This window comes from Lithohypha guttulata, assembly GCF_036872675.1.
Source record: "Lithohypha guttulata strain CCFEE 5908 chromosome Unknown scaffold_3, whole genome shotgun sequence".
Classification (NCBI taxonomy): Eukaryota; Fungi; Ascomycota; class Eurotiomycetes; order Chaetothyriales; family Trichomeriaceae; genus Lithohypha; species Lithohypha guttulata.
The window spans coordinates 2455075-2476536 of NW_027042752.1; the positions used below are offsets into that span (position 1 = coordinate 2455075).

General features: G+C 48.3%; 4 protein-coding genes across 4 annotated transcripts; 2 read left to right on the forward strand and 2 right to left on the reverse strand.

The window, feature by feature from the left end:
- Positions 1 to 339: 339 nt before the first annotated feature.
- TRA1 (transcription-associated protein 1) lies at positions 340 to 11964 on the reverse strand (the record flags this gene model as incomplete). Its single annotated transcript, XM_064899031.1, is given in 2 exon segments — positions 340 to 9042; positions 9055 to 11964. The coding sequence occupies 2 exon segments, from the start codon at positions 11962 to 11964 to the stop codon at positions 340 to 342; spliced, it is 11613 nt and encodes a 3870-aa protein (XP_064754988.1).
- A 1235-nt stretch (positions 11965 to 13199) lies between these two features.
- RTS1 (serine/threonine-protein phosphatase 2A 56 kDa regulatory subunit delta isoform) lies at positions 13200 to 14992 on the reverse strand (the record flags this gene model as incomplete). The annotated part of the gene is made up of 3 exons (XM_064899032.1): positions 13200 to 13503; positions 13550 to 13677; positions 13724 to 14992. The coding sequence occupies 3 exons, from the start codon at positions 14990 to 14992 to the stop codon at positions 13200 to 13202; spliced, it is 1701 nt and encodes a 566-aa protein (XP_064754989.1).
- Positions 14993 to 16241: 1249 nt separating this feature from the next.
- TFC1 (tau 95 subunit of transcription factor TFIIIC) lies at positions 16242 to 18431 on the forward strand (the record flags this gene model as incomplete). Its single annotated transcript, XM_064899033.1, has 2 exons — positions 16242 to 17150; positions 17265 to 18431. 2 exons carry the CDS (start codon positions 16242 to 16244, stop codon positions 18429 to 18431), a joined length of 2076 nt encoding a protein of 691 aa, XP_064754990.1.
- A 399-nt stretch (positions 18432 to 18830) lies between these two features.
- Positions 18831 to 19706, forward strand: LTR64_004689 (uncharacterized protein; the record flags this gene model as incomplete). The annotated part of the gene is made up of 1 exon (XM_064899034.1): positions 18831 to 19706. The coding sequence occupies one exon, from the start codon at positions 18831 to 18833 to the stop codon at positions 19704 to 19706; it is 876 nt and encodes a 291-aa protein (XP_064754991.1).
- Positions 19707 to 21462: the final 1756 nt, after the last annotated feature.

Genomic DNA, 21462 nt, shown 5'->3' on the forward strand with positions numbered 1-21462 from the left:
TTTCAAACCATTGTCCAACATTCCCTGCGCAAAAGGGTTTGTGTATCACTACGCTACATATTTGCGGTTTGCATGTACTATGTAGATAAGTGGAAGGACATCCATCTACCTCGAACGTTCCACGATGGTAAACACATTAAGATCAAGAAAGTTCAGGCCTAATACAAGAGAACGAATATCATCATTCCTCATACTATGCTACTACTATTTGGTACATTCGTATCGCCCAGAAACGCCGTGCTACATACCCCCAAAGGTCAACGTTACCACCCTTATACCATATATAATACACCCATAACCCAGTAGTGCCCTCCTAGATGCCTGCAAGAAACCAATATCTTACAACCAAGGATACCACAGCCCATCCATTTGCGCCAATTTGCTTGGATCAGTAGCCTTACTGACCAAATCAACCACGTTTTGACATGCTGGTAGCACGCCGCCAACACCAGCAGGTGCGTTAGGATTCGCCGTGGTTGCTACTGCTGTTGTGGGATTCGTAGCTGCTGCGACTGCTGCAGCACTTCCTTCTCCGTTCGTGTTCGCAGTATTGGTGTTGGCATTAGCGTTAGCAGCAGTAGGCGGTGTTGGCGTGACACCTAATTGAGTCGTTCCTAACATGCGTGCTCGCCGAGTGATGCTCTGAACGTTGACAGCCACGACTTCTCTGAGTTCGTTTGGATCTTCGAGGCGACCAAGCTCTATGCCTGCACCGTGACCACCGACACCACCACCGCCTGATCGGGTTGAGATCCAGTTGTACATTTCGTCACGGACAAAGATAGCTAGAGTTTGCTCCATATCATAGCCGCTGTCGTGTTCTGCCAAACATCTTGCAATAGCCATGAGTGAGGATGTGAAGATTCCTTCGACTGCGATAGGCCCCATAAGAATCTGTATGTTCGGAGTAAGGCGGAACGGCACAGCTTCTGGATTAAGGAAGAGACCTCTCTGACTATTGATTGAGGGTAGCAGATCTGACGACCAAATGTCACCGTTGCGACGCGCGATGTTGATCTTGCTGGGATAACGAGCCGCCATGTACATGATGTATGTGAGGAACGTGGTCGCAGCGTATTGATAGGCAAAGTGTTTGCGAAATAGCCAGAAGTCGGCAAAGGATGAGTATATGCCTTGAAAGTATCGAAGAGCAATCACATTCGGCATCCAGCGTTCTTGAACCTGACTAAAGAGCTCAGTCCTCATCATAGCCATTTGCTCCGGAGTGCGTGACGTTGTCTTATTCTGCTCCACGATTGTTCTTGTTCGCTCAAACCCGAAGAGAATTGGATCATCACGAGACATGGGCGACCCAGTCGTGGGCGATTGCCTACAATAATCCTCATATATCGTTTGAAGTGATACATAGCTTGCATCGTCTTCTACAAGTCTGATGTGCGGTGCTATCGGCACAAAAGAAGGTAAATGGAAATAGAGGTTGCGCCTTCTTGATTCCTTTCGCTTGGCAAGGGTTTGGTTGAAAATGCGGAACAATTGGACGATACGTTCTTCACGTCTAACATTTCTTCCAGTTGGGTGCTGAACAGCGAAAGGATGCAGTGAGCCATCATGACCACGTATCGTCAGTCGTCGATGACATACACCATTACCACGAATCAGTTGAACCGTAGGCATAAAACGCTCGATACGCACGAAGTCAGTGTTCTTGTCCTTGTGTTCCTGGTATTGGCCGGGCACTTCGACAGAATCATCGAACTTGAGGAACTTGAACTCACTTAAGTGGTGACTGTATGATTCGAGGGGCCCCCATTGCTGACGATGGTCGAGTTTTTGCTCCAGCTTTTCTCGCCATCTTCGTAGCTTGTGAATGTACTCATACATTGTTGGCTTGACTCGAACAAAGTCCGCCTCAAAGGAATTCCGCAGATGCGCCGGAAGCACAGACTCAGCAAATCTAGTAATGTTTGCCTCCGTGGCGGTTGGCAACTTCGCTCCTTCGGCGTAATAGACCGGGGTTCTTCCGATGTACGCTAACCCATCATTCAGCAATGCAACTATTAGTCGGTGAGCATCCTCATCGGGAGGACATTTGAAGTGCTTCGAGATTTGATCTGTCATGGTTTCCATTGACAATGCCAACAACGGAAATGCTGTCTTCAAACCAGCCATGACTTCATCTGCATGATCCCAAGGTTTCTTCGGCGCCTCAGCTTTCGGTGCTTCACTGTCAACTGGTGGCTTTGCATCTCCATTCGGTTCTTGCTTGGGCTTCGGAGAAGTAGGAGTTGCGTTGCTGTTGGGCTGTGCTTGACCGTCTCCATTTGCGGTACTTGGACGTGATTTTGGGCCGTTCTGATCCTGCTGAGGAGAAGGTTGACTTTGCTCATGCTTTGGAGTCTGCTGCGAACCTTGCTGCTGTTTTTCTCGAGCCTCTTTTTGTGCCTGTCTAGCCTCGAATTGCTTCTTCTTGGTCATAAACTCCTCTCTTGTAGCCCGCAGGTGGTAAAACAGAGCCTGTGGGAACTGTTTGGCTATTCGTGCTAGGATCGACTTCGCTAACGGCGCCTCTTTGTGTTCCAGACTGCCAAGTAGTTGTGGAATGAACGTGGTCCAGTACCAGACTGGGATATCACCTTTGAACTCTTCGAAAGCCTTCGATATCTGTCCCTCCTTGTTGTCAAGACTAAGCAGCCAAAGCACACGACTTAGTATTTTCCGCGACTTGTGGTTCTTGTACAGACCTGCAGCTTCTAGGTATACTCTAACAGCATTACTAGCAGCTTGAATGTCACGCGAATTCTCCTTGAACTTTCGATCGCAGTACTGACCCCATTCGGCCCATGCTTTCGCCAGGCGAAGATCATAATGCAAAGCAACCCCAAAAGCGTTGTCAGCGTCGTCGGACTGCTTGAGCTTGGCCAAGAACATGCCTTTGAGTGCATAGAATTCAGCTTTCTGTTGAAGACCGAAATAGTTGAGGTTAGTGTTATTGATGACGTCGAGGCCATTGTGCAGCTCAGCGTCGTTCTGATAATGACACTTGGCTTGCTCCCGCAGCTTAAGGAAGGCTTCCTGGATTTCGATATTCGGGAGTGTATAGATCTTTCCTAGCTGGTTGATACAAATCTCTGGCATATTGTGTTTTCGTGCAATGTGGGCGAATTTGTTAATGATCCATGCGGTTTCGTGGTACCCTCGGAATGCATAGCTGCTGTTTCCAATGTTTTGTCCTGCTTGTTGAGGTATCAAGGGTAGGTAAGTACTGTTGACGAGCTGGAAGACGTGCTGGCGCCATGTTACAAGGTCCTGCCAAGCATTGATATCATCCCAAATGTTAGGTAGCCGGTCCCGCCATGCTTGTAAGAGAAGCTTGACCTCTTGAGATTTGCTATCCAGGTTCCGCTCGTTTGTGCTCATCAGACTATCGCAGATAATGCTAGCGTCATGAAGTTCAACAAGTTGCTGGAAGTTCTGCAGAATAGGTCCATGTGCATTTGTAAGTCGCTTAGGGAGTTGATGCCACTTCCTGATCGACAGCTGAGTCGCTTCATCGCATACATGTTGAAATTCTGCTCTTGGTATCTGTTTGCCATTGTACTGCAACAACGCCATAAAAGCTTGAAAGAAAGCTCGTCGTGGTGTTGGAGAGTCGGAAACACTCTTGATCATGTTGTTCAGCGACAATCTGTGCTCCTCGTTGCCCCATGCATCAATATTGCGCCACATCGCTTCAAGGAGCAAATCATTGAAGTTTTCGTGCTTAGCAAATTCGACCAGTATGTCCCATTGCTGCAATTTTTGAGCACAAATGAGCCAGTGATCTTCCCAGACATAATATTCGCCTTGCGAGAACGGTACGACGCCGGTTCGAGCTTTGACTTGTGCCGCCTCCCATAATTGCTGGGCTTTGTCCCACATGCCGTGCTGTTCGTAAGAAAGAGCAGCGTTTGTCTCCATGAATTTGCAACGTCTACGCCACGTGCCGTAGAAAAGGTCGTCTTCCTGCAGACCAGCGTAGATCTCTACAAGCGCATCAAGATTGCTCTCACGTACAGCAGGTGTATCAATCACTGGATTAACAGCTGATTCTTCCAGCGACACCAGAGTGGTGTACCAAGCATCGTAATGTCGACTCAAGAACTTCATAACATGTGGCGGTATCTTGAAACGTGGCTTGGCTCTAACGCAGCCCTCCAGTAGAGCTTGGACGACATTCGGTCGGTTATTGAGTTGTCGTTGATGATACTCACGAGTCAACAGAGTCACCATGCCTTTCTCGAGATCAATACGTTCCTCACGAGCCAAACATGACCAGAAGAGTGGGAAAAGTTTCGTCCAAAGGTCGCAAGCAACCCAATCATCGATATGTTGTAGTTGTACCACTGGCTCCAAAATGTGCTTGGCTCGAACCTCGGATAATTCTTGATTGAAGCGCTTCTGGGAGGCAACGAGATTCTCCAAGCTTTCCTCAATGATCAATTCGTCCTGCTCTTGTTCCTTGCTGACCAGTTCCTTTTTGTACAGCTCCGAAATCGGACAGATTCTCATGTCTTCGTGATGGAGGCGTGCAGGAGAATTCATTTCGATCGAGCCTACTAGCAGTTGTGATGCTTGTTTCAACCAAAACGAATCTGCTAACGTGTCCCAGTTTTGCACCGTCAACACATATTCGAGTCGCTTGTTGGCACTCTCTGATAGAGCGTTGTTGAAGATATTCATGAAACGACTCCTCATTTTGACATCCTTGGCTCGGGTACCAATCAAGAAAGCGTGCTCGAGTCTGACAGTGAGTTCAGTCCGGGTGATTGCTCGATCCTCGTAGATCTTAAGCACGAGTTCAAGAAATCGATCCAAAAGATCAGGCTTCGGCCACTTTTCGAACACAAGCATCTTGTGAAGTACAGCTGTCTTCTCCTTCAGAGTTGGCCACGCTTCAGCTGAATCAAAGACCCATCTTTCGACCATGTCTAGGATCTTGTTACATAGTTCGACGTTGAAGGACTTCTCGACTATGGAAGCTAACACACTCAGGAAAGGCCGACGGTCGTCACCTAACGTTGACATGCGAGATGCAAGGACATCGATCGTTTTCTTGATGAGATCGATGCCCAAGGCTAATTCATACGGCTCCATGATAGGCTCTCCCGGGCGCCAGCCTTGTGGCGGTGGTCCAATTGGCGCCACATAAGCATTCAAATGATCCTTGGCCAGCTTGCCTTGTAGAGCGCGCATGCTGCTCTTGAAATGTTCATCGACTGCCGATGGTTGCACTTTGGATAATGTCCACAAGTTGTTGATGCCCGGAACTAAAGTGCCTGAACCCAACAGATCCCCGACGAATGTCTTGCCAAACTTTGTGAGGAAGTCAGATTGAGCACCATCGAGCTCCATTGCATCCTCATCTTCCTGCTTCTCTTGTGGTGTTGCTTGCAGTACTTGGACCATCAAGGGTGGCGCCTTATCGTCAGGTGCAGCATAGTGTAGGCAATCCTGTATCTCGGTATCCTCGCTTTTGAGCACCTTCTCAAGCAATCTAGAAATCGTATCGATGTGCGACGCGATCCACTCACCACTCTTGATGCTCAACAATATCCTGATGACCTGCAAAGAGTTGATCATGGTGGTAAGATGCTTCTCGTCTGGCTTGTCAGCCTTTTCACCAGTCAAAGTGCTGTCAACAGCTTTTTCGTATAAGCCAACTTCGATATCTGTCCATAATGGAGAGGTAAGAAGTTCCTGCAACATACCAGTTGCTTTGACAACCAATTCATTCGAGACAGGTTGCTGGGCATTCTTCTGTATTGCTTTTTGCTTCAAATCAGCAGCTGGTACAGGATAGCGCTCCTGCAGAGAAGCGACGAAGGTGATCAGATACTTTATTATGAGAGTACGTTGCTCAAGTGGTATCTGCCATGCGTCTCTACCTGGACTTGAAACAGGTCGACCATCGATATCGCGTTTCGAGGCTTGTGGTGATGCCTGAGAGAGACGTGTCTTCTCCCAGGTCAAAACCAATTGAACAAGCGAGAGCGCCATCTTCTTAGCTTCGTTTGAGGCGCCTATAGGAGGTGCTATCTTATGCAACATCTGTACCATCGTAACGACATAATATTCTCGTGAGTCGTAAAAGAGCTCTGGTTGGCGAGCGATGAACTGAAAGATGCTCTGTACTTGAGACAAATTTCCAGTCTCCTCGCAGAGTATCTTCTTAGGTAGCCGAGCCCAATGCGGGCGGCCTTTCTCTCCAGGTCCTGTAGCAGGGAGGCGTATTGGAAGGACAGGTGCTAGTATATCAAGTGCTTGGGTGACTAGAGTCTTGCCTTCGTTCTGGTGGGCCTTCAGCAGCTGGTTATAAACCTGGATTATCGGCTTTGGTGGCGCTTCGTACGACCGGAAGTAATAACTGATCAGAACGTAGCTTGCGTACTTATTGATAGTGTCCTCAAGACGTATACAAGCCCAGCTATACTTGACAATTTCCTTTCTTACATCCGAAAAGTCGTCCTTGTGGTATTTGGTCAGGAAAGCGGAAAGTTGAAAAGCTTCCATTCTCGCATGGTCAACACCTCGTTGAGCCCACTCATCCGGTACATCCGATGGTGGATTTCTCCAAAGCTTTTCTGCAATCAGTTCCCTGATAGCTTTGTCGAGTACCGGGCCAGATCGCTCAAAGTTAGTACGCTCTCTTTTGACGTCTTGTGCAATGATAGGGTTTACGACATTGTGCATAATGAAGGTCTTGAAACGTTGCGATACAGTCTTGGAGTTGTAAGTCTCTAGTCCGCGGACTACAAGAGACTGTTGATGTTGTGTTGATGGCGAACACACAATACTGCTGTACAAGAACTGTTGTAAGGTAACACCCGATTTGAGGTCGCCTTGAGCGCAGGCGGCCATGAAATCCCACATGTAGTTTGCATTACAGTCTGGGAGACTCAAATATCTGGTTACGATCGTTACCAGTTGGTCGACAGCTTGCACAGCTCGCAGTCGCTGCGTCTTAACGAGCTGATCCTTCTTGAGTCGGGCCTGTAGATCTTTCGTGGCTGAAAGCAGATTCTTTCGCAGCTGGATTTGATCTTTGAGCCAGTCTTGCCCGTCCTCATGCAAAGTGATAGAATAGACAAGGTAGATCGTGTTAATGATTGCGATATACTTGTCGTCGTTGACTGACTCTTCGAAAGTTGTCTTCAATATGCTATCTGTCTCGGTTTGAATGTGCTTTCGAAGCGGACCACTGGCCTCATCAGCAAGTACCTGTCCTAGGAACCTTCCATAACGCTCTTCTGACAGACGAGAGGAGAAAAATGCCCAGCTTTCACTTGGGTACTTATTCAGATAGAGGATAAGTGGTATCCTAAAAAGACTGTTTGTTGTTCTACGAAGCTTGTGCTCAAGATCAAGCACGTTGTCAACCAGATCCTTCATAAAGGTTGTGGCTGCTGGTGGAAGCAGGTGAAATATGTTGAGTATAGCTGCCACGATTTTCATCTGAGGCTGTTGCTCGACGAGATTGAAAGACACTTTCTGGAGTAACTGTTCATCTGCAATGACTTTCATGTGTTCTAGAAGTCTTGCGCCAATTTCAACCTTGAAATAATTGGTAAGCAGAGTTAGGAGACGAGCCAATCCTTCAAGTCCAGCGACAGTCAGCCTCTTAGAGTCCTGCAGGTTCATGAGAATGGGCCTCAATCCGTTCTGTAAGAGATCTTTGGGCAGTTTGTTCGTCTGTGCCAAAACCTCCTTCAAGCCATCATTTGCTGCGTCGATGATCTCTTTGCTCTTAGAATAGAGTAGCTTGAAAAACACTGTAATTATTCTGGCTCGGCTGTTGTTCTGTGTGGTGGCAAAATCCTGAAGTGTCATAGCCATGCTCAACAACTTTAGACAGGATACTCTCAAATTTTTGATCAGTTCAGCGTTATTGTATTCGTCAGGCTTTGGGTGCAAGATATCAGCTTCAGCGTCGGCTAAAGCTAGAGACTCCATCATCAGACGATGTAGCTGATCGTTGAGAGGGACAAGATCATGGCCAAGATTGAGGGCATAGGTAATGGCATCAATGAATCCCGTTTGTGTCAAAAAGGGTAGCGCACGTAATGGCTTGCTGAAGATAGGCTGCAACAGACGATCGCGGACAGGCAAGATGAGCTCGTGAACCTCAGCTCCCACCTCGCCAGCTATAATCTTAAATGCCTGTTGTGCTGCGTCGCGAACATGTGGATTCATATGCGAAAGCTCAGTGATGAAGGTTGTGCAGAGCGTGTACAGCCTGCCCTTGTCATCACTCAAACTCTCCTTGTTCAGACCCTTGCAAGTACGGTGTAGAATGAACTCCAGTGTATTTTCCGCCACTATCCTCGTGCTAGCTGGCACTTCAGATGGCGTGTCCTTGATCACGAAAGACAAAGCTTTGATGAGGTCAAGTTGCTTGCTGAGCAGAAATGCCTGGCCAAGATCGACCTTTGTGACAAGTAGCTCAACTGCTAATGCAGCTCCGGCTTTCGTGAACCACTCCACCTCCCGACATCTAGCACAGAAAGTGTACACAAGATGCGAGAAGACTGGGAGGCGTGCTGCGTTTTCGTCGTTCCCGAATATGGTCCGAGCTGTATCTCGAATGATAAAGATCGCCTGTTCTGCTGCTTCACGTACCACAATATTGTCCGACGCGAAGCAATCTACAAGCACATCCGCCAAGATATGAGTGCTTAGAAATCGCATACTGTCTTCAAGTCCTACATCAAACTCTCGAGTCTTCCATCCAGCTTCGCACAAAGCTTGTCCTAGCTCAACGATAGTGAAGTGTCGACATACATTCGCTATCAGTTCCGAAGCCGCCGGCGCGAGTTCTTCAGACGATGTTGCAGCAAAACAAGCTTTCAGCAGTTTCTTCAATGTCTCTTCTTGTGCCTTCTGTTGTTGAACAGAGTGTGCTGGCTGTAGTGATTGTGAAGAGTTTTTAGGACTGAGAATGTTCGAATAGGTACCAAATCGCTTCGCCAGTAGGTCGTTGGCCTGCAGGCGCAACAAAGCAGCCATTTCATCGGGCAACTGATTGACGCCGATAAACATTTTGAGCTGTGAGCTTACAAGCTGAAATGCATGTTGCTTATAATAGACGTCGTTCGCCTTAACAGAAGGAGTTCTTGTAGCTTCATTGAGCTTGCGAACAGCTAAATCTATGCCTGGACTTAGTGGAAAAGGTCGCTCTTGATTCGTGTCTCTCAGCTTGGCATTGAAGCTCGGCTCATCATCCGTTGCGATGCGGTAGTTGAGTTCAGGCGGTCTATTCAAGAATTTTCGACTGCGACCACCAAGCTTGCCAAGGATACGCATCGTGGTGTGCGAGTGGAAGTGTTGATATGGTTGAGGCTTGAGATGCTCAAAGAGTGCCGTCATCAAGTCGTCCATGATAGGGGCCATGATGGGGTCTAGATAATCCGCAGTAAGGTTATCCACACAAAGTTCTAGAGTTCGCAAACCTTGACCAACTAAATCGGGTCCTGCGCCTAGGGCAACGACTAGAGGTCTCATCAAGTGGCCCAGATGTGGTAGCAGGTGGCTAAGCCGAGCTGGCACTGTCAAGGTCAACTCAACATAGAGGTCTCGATCATGTTGGTCTCGAGCACCTTGCAACAGGTGATTGAAGGTCTCTAACAGCATCTCCAGTAAAGGCAAGATCTCTTTGTAAAGGAGTTCGAAACGTCCTCCACCGATACTACGGAATAGTGAGCGAAGAAGAATGTAGTAATGTATCGGCTTGTCTGCAACAACAGAGAGCTGAACACACTGCGTGACGATCTTGGTCACATGAGGATGTAGAACCTGCTCATTATGCGCGGAAAATAAGGTGACTGCCATAAAAGATAACTTAAACATTCTAAGCAGTATCGATGAGCGCTTTATGTCGGAGGAGCCCACTTCGGGCAGCTTGTCCATTAAATATTGTAACACCATGCCAGCAAAGGCTGGACTTGTAGCCTCGCTGGCCAGAAAGAACTGGGGTAAATGTAACAATGCAGTATGTTCGAACATTAGATCGTGTAAATGGGGTATCTCTGTCTGGAAAACTTCATGAAACGTTGCTGGGTCAACGCAATGGAAAACGGTACCGAAACTCTCGAGTAGCTCCTTTTCTTCACGACTCATATGTGCCATGGAGTGGCTCGCCATGAAGTCGGTTGGAGACGTATAACTGATATCTGGGATGGTTGAATCAGAGCTGTAATATCGGAATACTCGAGCACCTTCATGAAAGAGTTTCGTGATGACTTGCACCTCTTCGGCGTTGTAGCCAAAGGACACCTCGGACCAGTTTGGGGGTGCAGTAGCTGGGTCCAGCGTCACATTGGCTGGGTTACAGGCTTTGAGCTGATAGAACATGTTCTTCAAGCCATTGACTAGATTCTTGAACAGAAATTTGTTGTCTGAAACTGGATCGGCACCTCGTTCTCTTGGGTTGGAAGTCTTGATGGGCATAGCATTGAAGATGTCGATTTCGTCCCAATCTGGTACTTGATCTCTATCATCGAAGTAGTTGTCTGTCTCCTTGTCTTTGGACTTGTCCGCGTAAAGCATGCTGAGCTTGACAGCATTGTTGTACTGATGATTCATGGCAGCGAACTTGTCGCCTATGGCGTCGAGTATCAAGATCAGGAAGTACCGCGCATCCTCTTTGTTTTCGAGTTTTGTAATGCTTTCGGCCATGTTGAGTAGGAGCTTCGCACTCATGGTCTGAAAGCTCGTACCAGGAAAGTTGTCGTGGAGGTTCTTCGTGTAAACTTCTATAGTACGTCGGATCTGGTCTTTGTTCAAGGATTCCCTGACATGATGAATGAGATCAGCCAGCATACTGTATGCGAGCGGGCGCATAGTCTCATAGACCGTCAGGCCGTCACCAATGAGGATTTGCTCGTCAAGGAGATCGTCGATCTTGTTCAAGAATATCTTGCGGTAATTGAAGTTGATGATGTGTCTAATGGCCACGAGCAGCTCTTTCCTGGCACTAGACTTCTCACGAGGACAATCTTTTAACAGTCTGACCACTACTCCCGGCAGGGTGGGCAAGAAATCGGACAACTTGTTGGCATATACCCTGAGTAAATAAGCCAGGAAGCTCATGGTTTTGACTTGCGCAGTGATGAACTCTCCAAAAGCGGCTCGATTCTTGATATCCTTGCTCACACCAGTAAAGATTGTGTTATTCTTTGCAGCCTCAGCATGAGCTTTCTCCTGTGCCTTCGCTTGCAAGAGCAAGATGTTCTTGATCGATGGGACAAAGTTGGTAACGTAACCTTGGACAAGCGGGCGATGAGCCTGCATGATGGATACCACTATTATTGGACACTCAGCAAGGACTTTGAAAGACTGCATGCCTCTTGCTAGTGGAGTATGATCCTTCTTTTCTGCGCCTGGATCAGACACCACAGTGGCCGGCGATCCTGGTCGTGGAGATTGGGTTGCTTGAGTGGTGAGATTCGGGGTCGCCGTCGCTGGGAGGGTGGGCGGTGCGGGTGCATCGAATGTGTCTTTAACCACTTGTTCCATCTGATCAAACATCTCCTGTATCAATTCGAGGAAGGGTAGAACTTTTGACTCTGTAGCCTTGGGCTGACTCTTCTCAAGGTACATGATTGTCTGCAAGCAGAGCACAGCATTATCCTCGTTTTCAACCCGTACCAAGGCCATCAGAGTGTCTATCATATCCACAGCATAGGGCTCCAGCTCCGGTGACTGGTGTTGCAGTCTATGTATCACCTCGAGGATCTGGTTTCGTAGGACATGTTCGGCGGTATTAGGTGAGAAGTCGGGCTTGCCCTCCAGGATCTTTTTGAACACAGGCCATAACTTGGATAGAAACTTGCTGTAAGTCGGAGGCGGAGTGCATAAGCTCTCAACTGAATCTCGTAGCTCACTCGCTACGCCTGCCTTGTATTTCACATCCTGTTTGATGTCCGCCAGGCGAGTGGCATATAGATCGATCTTCTGTAGAGTATCCATGTTCAATATCGCAAGCCTCCAGCCTTGCTTCTACGCCTGTTGTTGCTTCCTGATCGAGATCTCTGTGCTTGCTCTCGAGGCAGTGGCACAATTCTGTTGTGTCGGCACCATTCGTTGGGCTAGGAGTAAGTATTGTACCAGAGCGCACGGATGGTTTGCTGGAGGCCGCAAGAGAGTTGAAAAAGGTTTGTGCTGCCACTCGATATTTCTCTATTTCTGCTTGTTACGCATGTGTTCACAACCTATTATAGTGGGCTATGACACTACCAGAGCGTAAGTTTTCAAAAAATGGAGTAGTATACAGTGTTGTGGTATAACGCGCAGGTTGAAAGAGTGCAGCGCGGGAAGTCGCGAGGCCTACGCATCGAAAGTTGGAGAGGAAGACCGCGCTCACTGGAGTGGGCGTGCTCGTCGCAAAATCCTCCGGCTAGAGTTGACCTGTTTCTCTTTGTTCGCCGAAAGTGACACAGCCTTGCATTGAGCTGAACATGCTACTTACCAGGCCTACAGTTGACGCTGACGCCTGTACGGATTTCCCCGACTCCCTGTGGCGGCTCAACAAGGCTGTACCTATCTGATACGGCAGGTGTAGCCGAGAGTTCGACCGCTATGTGGTTCGCTCGTACTCATCCATTGCAGCCATTTTATCTCACAGGCTGGAGATCCAAGTATGCCAGTTACAGTAAGAACCTGTAATCTAGAACACCAATTCGCTTACAACCTCATTATGTGAAAGTGTGACTTACGGTAAGCCGGAGCTACAGAACCGTTCCTTAGCCCTTACACCGTTCAAGGTCAGACTTTGTAAATCTTGTCAAGCATGAGCATCAGTATGCTCGATTGATGCTAAGCACAAAAGTGCACGGGTTGAACAGGATGTACTGTACTTGTAGGTATACGGCTAGAATCAAAAACCCGCTCCTTCCAACAACAGATGATGAACCCTATACCTATCCCATCTGAGGCAGGTCGGCCATAAAAACATCCGTTTTCCTCTATACACGAGATTTATAGGGTAGATGCGCCATGCTGAAAATCTCTGTGACAGAGCCTACTTGTAGGCCGTGATTTGCTATACTTCGACTCGACACCAAAGAACCGAAAGCAAGGAACGCACAAATTGTAGTCTACCTTTTCGCTTTTGTAAGGTGTACAAACGTGGCTCGATCTCCTTGCAAGTCTTGGCAGTGCCGTGCCTCAAAATATCTACTAAGCAATTAAACGTGTATTGTGTGTCAAGCGTAGATGCTCTGGTCACCTGTTGCCCCTGTCTGCGCTGCTGCCGATTCGTCGTGCAACTTCAAATCCTCTAAGCGTTGCTCATTCATCGAGTTCACTATTTCGCGCGTGGTAGGCCGCACGCCTTGTTTCATTTTTTCGGCCTGTACTTGTAACCTGGCCCATTTCTCATTCCTTGCTTGTTCACGCTTGTCTGCGTTGTTCTGATGTTCGCTATAGTCGTGGGAGCAATCGTCGAACAGTTGAGGATTTATCTCCATGAACAATTTCATGGCATTGTATACCATGCCATGGATTGTGCTGATACTCGTTAGTGGAGAAGATTTAGTGTTTGAGAGCCACATACCGGTTCCAATGCCCCTTGGAGTTCTCGTAGAGCGGTGCGAACATGATGGGCAAGATGGTTTCTACATTATCGCTGACGAGGTTACAGAAATACTCGTTGTTCCAGAAGTATAGGGCACGTTCCGCGACCTGCGCCAAGTTAGTAGGGGATCGACATGGGTGAATGCAAGCATACCTGGAAATGAGGACTGGCAACCGACTTGGCCAATTGGTTGAAGAGTGGCTCCTGAACTTTGGCAAACTCCGCCGGGTCCATAACCTCGAAGATGTCTTCTACCTCGTTAAGGAACATAACTTCTTTCGTGCTATTGACTTTGGGCCAATACCGCAGCAGTCCAAGCACGACTTCTTCAGTCAACGCCGAGTCCTTTTCCAGAAATTGCACTATGCAATAGGCTAGTTGGGGGTGATACATGCTGAGGCTCTTGACCTTGTGCATGGGTATCAAGACCCTGGTCAGAAAGAGTTTGTGCTCCTCCTTGAGCGGTAGAGCAAATCCGTTGATAATGGAGCCCAAGATCTCGAGGAGTTCGGCGATGCCATTAAATCGTTCCGTTTCGTATATGAATTGGAAAAAGACATTGTTTATCGATCGCCGAATGTAGCTTCGCAGATTGAGAAACTTGCCATATATCCTGTGAAGTGTTGTCTTGAGAAAATCACGCTCTCGGGGGTCTTCTGAGTCGAACAATTCGAGCAACTGGAGGACGAATTGGTGGTCGATGTGTGCCTTTGCAATGTTGGTGTTGAAATCCTGGCTCTCTATGAAGCGCAGGAAGAACTCGTACACAACTTGAATGTGTGGCCAAGCTACTTCAAGAACTGGTTCGTCCTCTTCCGGGTCGAATGCTTCTCCTTGAGGATTAACCGGAGGTGGAACTGGACGAAAGAGGTTCTTGGAGAACATGTCGACGACGCGTGGATACATAGGCTCTGTAATGACCGACCTGTTGTTGGCCACATAGTCCAGCAGTTCGTGTAGCGCTAGCCTCTTGATTTCCTTTGACTTCATGTCTGCTGTCTGATCATTAAAGTCAAATATGACATTGCACTGATCGATCTTCTGCATGAACAGCTCCTGCCTTCGATTCGGTGGTACTTCATGGAAGCCAGGCAATTTCTCGAGTTCTCTGGTCTTTTGATCGGATATATCGAAGCGCGACGAATGCTGTCGTCTGGGAGTCTTGATGCCTTCTGGCACATCTTTCGGGGTCGATTGCAGTCTGTCGAACAACAAGGATTTCTGTCCTGCTTTAGGAGGCGCGAGATCACCAGGCATGGTCTCGGTGGCACCTGCAGGAGGCACATGAGGAGCGCTAGGACTTATGACGACGGAAGGAGCGATGTGGTTGAGTCGACCAGGTGTAGAAGACTGAGGAGCATTTTGCTGGCCAATAGGCTGTCCACCTTGCTGAGCCTGACCAGAGTGGTGACCAGGTCCCATATTGTCTGTGTTTCCTCTTCCTCTTACGTCGCTCACGTTTGTTGATGATGAACTGGGGGTGGGGGCATTTGAACCTGCTGGAGAGCGGGCGTCGCCGAGCGCAGTCGAGGAGGATAAGGGTGAAGCAGTGCCTGAAGAGGAAGAGTCCTTCTTTTTGGAAGATTTGCTCGAATCTTTGGCCCTCGAGAGCTGCTCATGCTAGGCATCAATCAATATGCATCGCAAGTTTGGATTGAATTGTAACTCACCACTCTCGCCCGAAAGCCCTTCATGTTACGACAATCGACTCTCTGACCGCACACGTGGAAACCGCAAAACTATTGTAGCAGTGAAGACCGGCTCCGTAACTGCTGTAGACGACAATTTACCGCCAATTGGTAGTCACCGTTTCCTGCTACCTTCAATCGCGGGTTGTAACTTCCGGCTATCAGTTCGTCAGGAGACCATCGAGCACGGTAGGAAGGATCCTCAGGCACCCAGTTGGTTCATCGGCTCATTGAGTTCTCTGCTTGTATGTGAAGTCAACGGTGCCAATCGAGGTAGATGGCTGTACACGATGTGAGTGATGTGGATCGGAGCTTTGAACCTGCAGTTCTGGGGGGTGGAAAGGCTGTATGCGCAGGCGTGGTAGCGGTTGGCGTTTGCGGTTAAGCTATCACTCCACGAGTCGATCCTCTATATATTATTCAGCTAGTTGAGCGCAATCGACAGGCAGAGGAAGATCGTTGCAAAGTAATTCATACGGAGTATCTCAAGTCTCGGGGTGTTTGATTATCACCTCGTTGCACTGGCTCAAGTCCAAACTGCCAGTGGACCATGCAGCGGGGCGTCATGGGCCTTGGCACACCCTATGGGTCAATGACAATCCTCCGTTCAGCCACTATAATGCTTGCTCCGCCTCCGTCTGCGTCTTCACTTCTAATGGGCCTTGTCCAGCACAAGACCATGCATTGTGCCAGAGATATGTTGGGTAGAGGTCGATGACCTTCGCGTCCACAAAGTCACCAGAGTTTTAGATCCAGATTCATTAGCGACAAGAGAAGATTACACTACTAATACAGAAAGTCCAGAAGTACTCTATTTTTAAATCTACTACTCTCCGCAATTTTCTTACTCTGACTATGGCCTTTCACTGGACTTTTTAGCTGGGATTTTCTCTGTTCTGTCGTCCTGCTATTATCTGCCGCACTGCCACAGCTAAGTCGAGACGTCACTCAAGGCCCGCTTGCAATAGCAACGCTTCGTTGAGATGGCTTCGACCTTCGACACAGAGGCCACTACTGCTCCCCAGCTAACAGTCCCAGTGTCCCATGCTATCTCAGTCGAGCATCCATGTATCGTCAAAAATGTCGAAAAAGCTATTGACATGATAGGTGGTGCGCCTGCCATAACTCAAGCACTCGAAGAGAAGTCTGTTCGAACATTTGCTCTCTCTTTCAACCCCCAGGACCCTGCTGCGCGAACTATCCTTGCGAACAGGAAGGAAGCAAACAATGTATTGTTAAAGATAACAGTACCTATGCGAACAGGCCGAAAGCGAAAGCGTGGGAGTAATGATCCATGGACAGAAGATGTTACTGCTCAACCACCCAAGAAGGATGCTTCCTACCTGGTCCATGCGATGCACGACAACCCTGCCTCGTATAATGTTACCGCCGTGTCCAACATCTCTTCCATGCACATCTGGCGAAGTATGCCTGACTTCGTCTTCTCAACCTCGCAGATTAAAATTGTCCAAGATTTGAAATCAAAGGTTCTCTCCCAGAATTATCCTCAGATCAAGTCTTTTCGACTGCCACGAACATATGGTTTACAAGATACAACCACCTTGCCGCCTGCTGTTTGGTCAAACGCCTTGGTTCCTCACAACTATACATATCGTCAGAATCCTAGTGTGACAGTCACAAACGACCCACTTACTGGCAAAACTGTCGTCAAAAACACCCAGTCCGCTCCCAAGATATACAGCTATCAAGTGCAATGGGACACCCCGGAATACCCCACAACAACAATGCCGGGTATCCCACCAATCGAAGGACAATCAAAGACCTTTCAAGCCACTGTGGCAGCCCTGGAAACTCTTTTCCAGCAGCGTCCTATCTGGACGAGACGAGCGTTGCTAAATTCTCTCGATTCCGAACTGTCGTCCTTCAATGTCGTACGTTATTGTGTTGCTTATGTTGCTTACGCAGTACGTTCAGGTCCTTGGCGAGATACGTACATTAAACTGGGAGTCGATCCTCGAACAGACCCTAAATACCGCTTTCATCAGACCATCATGTTACAATTAATCCCCAAATATGGTGTATCAAAAGGTCTCGCCCCAATCGACCCAACGAAGAAGGCAGAAAAACAGACCACTGTTACCTCTACCGCACAGACTGATGAGCCTCCAGTAGTTCAAGAGACGACGCAAGACATGGTTGATGTACTACGGGAGAGAAGAAAACAAGAGTATCAGACCATCTATGCTCGCTATTGGGCCAGGTCAGACAACAACAGATCCCACATTTTCGATGGCGTGTCGCCTATCGAGCCTGATGGAAAAGTCTGGCAGTTGTGCGATATTACTGATCCACAAATTGCATCCCTTCGAGACGTTCCAGATATACATGTACGTAAGCAATGCGAGAACAGATATTTTGGCTGGTATCTAAACGGTACCAACGCCAAGATCAGAGTAATGCTGAAAGCAAAGGTAGATGCAATGAGGGAAGGCAGCCCACTGGATCCTGTTTTATTTGAGGGCTTTGTGAAGTTGCCTGAAAAGGTTGGCTTCTCCGAATATGATCCACAGTCCCTCTTGTCCTACGGAAGTACCACCACATCATCACAAGCTACTGCTCCGACAACCCAAGGCCTGGCAGAGACGCACACGGGGGTCGAGGATCATGATTCAATCCGCCATGAATCCCTGTCTGTATACTTAGGAGATGAGGCAACCAAGCAGCAACTCGACTGGGCGGCGTTGTATCGGTCCTTTGCACGTAGTGAACCAGGTACAAAGCCGGTAATAAGTTATGCTGCTTTGGGCGTACTACGTAAAAAGAAGCCTATTGCTACTAAGGCCTCCAAAGCGAAGAAACAAAAAGGAACAAGCACACAATCAACACAAGACAATGCTAGCCACGTACCAGACGCCAGCAATGCAGAAGAGGCAATCGACGTGGACGCTCAAATAATAGATGGGATCACTTACGTGGAAGACATGGAAGTGGAGGACGGACAGGAGGTTCTACCAAGTATTGAAGTTAATGGCTTCGATCTTGAAGTTGAGGACGACTTCGAGCTTGGGCTGGGACCAGAGATTAAACTCGAGGAGGAAGACGATGTGTTTTACGGTAATCAGCGACCTTTTACAGATGATATCGATCCTAGCCTAGAGATGACTCAAGCTAGTGACGCTCAGCAACCACAGTTCGATCAGGTAACACAATGAGCTTAGGAAGCTTGGATGACGCAGGCCACTCAGTGATTGAACAACGGATGCCACGCAATTTCAAGATCAGTCCTCGCGCCGCTTTCCGCTGTGACTGCAAAGAACACAGGTTGCAAACACTCAAGGACATTGTTGATGTATGACCTTCGTTTCACAGCTAGCCACGCTGTAGCTTGACTGACTGTACTAAATGTGCAAACATTGCAGCCACGCAGGTTGAGGCGTTTGCGGACATGGCATTGCTTCACAAACCACACGTATGACACCACTACCTGGACTACTATATGAAGAAGGTTCTGGTCTCAGAAAAGCTATCGTCTCAACTTCCAGACACCCTTCAAGTACAACCTCGAAAGTTAGATACGCACAGCTTATCTGATAACACTAACTACTACCAAGATGGAAGAATTCAAATACAATATGATCCCACTCAGCTATTCTCCTCGCCAGGTCAACAAGATCAAATCCCTGGAGGAGAGCCATTCGGCATTCGAGAAGGCCAATGAAGCCCATGAGCTACTGGCTAAGTTGAGAGAACTGCTCATCAAGTACAAGAAGAACGACGAGTTTGGCTTCTCGCTCCTCCACCGTCATTTCCCACTGGAGCTGGATATTGACTGCAAGCAATTACTTGTCGAATTGGACAATGTCGCCACTCCTTGGGCTCTTCTCGACCTGGACATGCACACCGACATCGATCCGACCAAACATCAACTTGACGTGGCCGGCTATATCAAGTACAACAATGGTGTGATCCATCCTACATCATGGATGGTCGTGGAGACAGATGGCAGCATCGGATTGATGCCGTATGAGTTTGCCTTTGTCCCAAACACATCTACCTTCACAAAGGCGATTACTCCAGCTCAACTCCACAGTTCAGGTTTCATTCGAGCCTACGTCGTCCTTGTTAAGCAGCTGGAGCTTCAAGACGTGGTTGCTCTTACTCTTCTACCCGATATTGACATCGATGGTGCGGTCGAACACACAGTTGGCAAGGCGAATATCCTCACACTGAGAGGGCAGCACAACGTCGCTTCACCAGAGCATCCTGCAGACGAAAAACATCGTCACAACATTCAGGCTTCGTTCTTCTGGCCAACCAACGCTGATGGAATGGTCCCGTACAAGGCCAAAGGTTCAGATTGCGAAGGCTGGGAGACGTGCAAAGCTACTGTCGCAGCAACAGGGAAGGTCAAGGATGATCAGGCATTGTCTCGAAATACAGCAGGTGTGGACAGTATGCATGGTCAGATCAGCGCTGCTGTTTACTAGCTACATAGATACGTAGGTAGATAACGTGCTTTTGAAAACTCGAGTCACAGCAATACATGGAGCTACTTTGAAACCTGAATTCCACTCACTATTCCTCAAATTGCGAGTGCATGGAGGATCAGCTCAAAATGGTCGGCGCTACGTGCTTGTATCTGTTTCAAGCGTCTTCCAGCGCCTAAAGATAGGCATATCCAGCCCTGAAGACCCGAGAGCGACCAGCTTCAGTACCTGGAAGATCAGCCCTCGAATCCGGCCATTCCTGCTCACTGCAACACAATTGAAAGAGTAAAATCTGCAGGCTGGCAACCAAGATTGTGGGAAATACATCTTTGTCAACCTCATATGCGCGTGTTCATCGTGCTATGCTACCACTGTTGTAGGGAAGTCATCTCACGGCTATCTCGCTCTGACTCGCTGTTGTCACCTGGTCTTGTCAATATGGTCTTACTCTGGCGAGAGAAATTCCGCTTTGAAACATGACAGCAAGTTATGTATAGCTTGATACAATGCACGTTTCCGGCTGATCTGATGGCTCCTCTACGACCTGCAATATTCCTGCATCTTTGATCGTCTCTCTAGCTATATCGCTGGAGCTCAAAAGACTAACAAGGTGCTAATCGGTATACCCAGTTAGACTGATCTTTGCATTATGTTCTAGAGACAGCTTCATGGCTGGGCCTATGATTCTCAGAGATATACCTGCATTACGTCCTATCAGTGGCAGGCGTCCTTTTGGCTGACCATTCTCGCAACGAACGCGCCTGTAGTGCCGCTATGCTCGAGAGGTGTTTCACGATGCGACATGAACATGGAGGTCGTACCTGGACAGCAACAGACGAGATTACTATTTTTGGACACAACAGAAGCAATCTCAGTCAAATAGTGTAAACAGCTTCACCGCTTGCACGAGCTGAGCTCTGTTTATATCGACGACAGCACAAGAAGCACGGTTTCCACCAGCTTACAATGGGTGAGTGAAGATTCCGGGGTATATACATCCGGCCAAAGAAACTGACTCAAAGTTCGTAGCATTTACAACTCGTCCACCTCCATTCACGAGGTGCTACGGCACCACGAGTGTTGCAGACTTCGGCTCCTGCCAACAAGGCGATCAGAATGGCTTCTACGGCAACGTGACCAACATCAATTACTATGGGCCTCCACCGCATCCACGAATCATACCTACTCGTCCGCCAGCAGCCAATACTCGAGCTCAACAGCCGCAGTGGCAGCCAGCAACTGGCATTCGACCTGCTTCAACGCCAGCTCCAGCCACGACATCCCAAAACACGGCGGCAAACAATACTGCTCGACCAGTGCCTACGACACGCCCAGGTATAGCCAACACCACACTTTCCACACCCGCAGCTCTCTCGCAACTGCGACCACCACCAACAAACGCAGGTCCAGGAATAAGCCTACGCGCGAGTAAATCCACGCCTCAACTTCAGACCGCGAAACCTCTTTCTTCTACTTCTGTACCAGCCCCCGTCCCTTTCAATATCTCACAACGACCTCCTCAGAGCAATATTCGACACAAACAGAACCCCGAATTCCAACCCACCAGTGCGCAACGACCGCAGCAGCGAAACAACTCAATTGTATCAGCTTCCAATCACGAACCACAAAAGCCAGAAAAAGGCAGTAAGTCTTCATTAGCGGGCTCACTTCTGACTCTCATCAGTTCGGTTCTCTCGAGCACGAAAGATATGAAAGGGCTGCGGAAGTAGAATCGAGACGGTTGCGGAATGCAAGG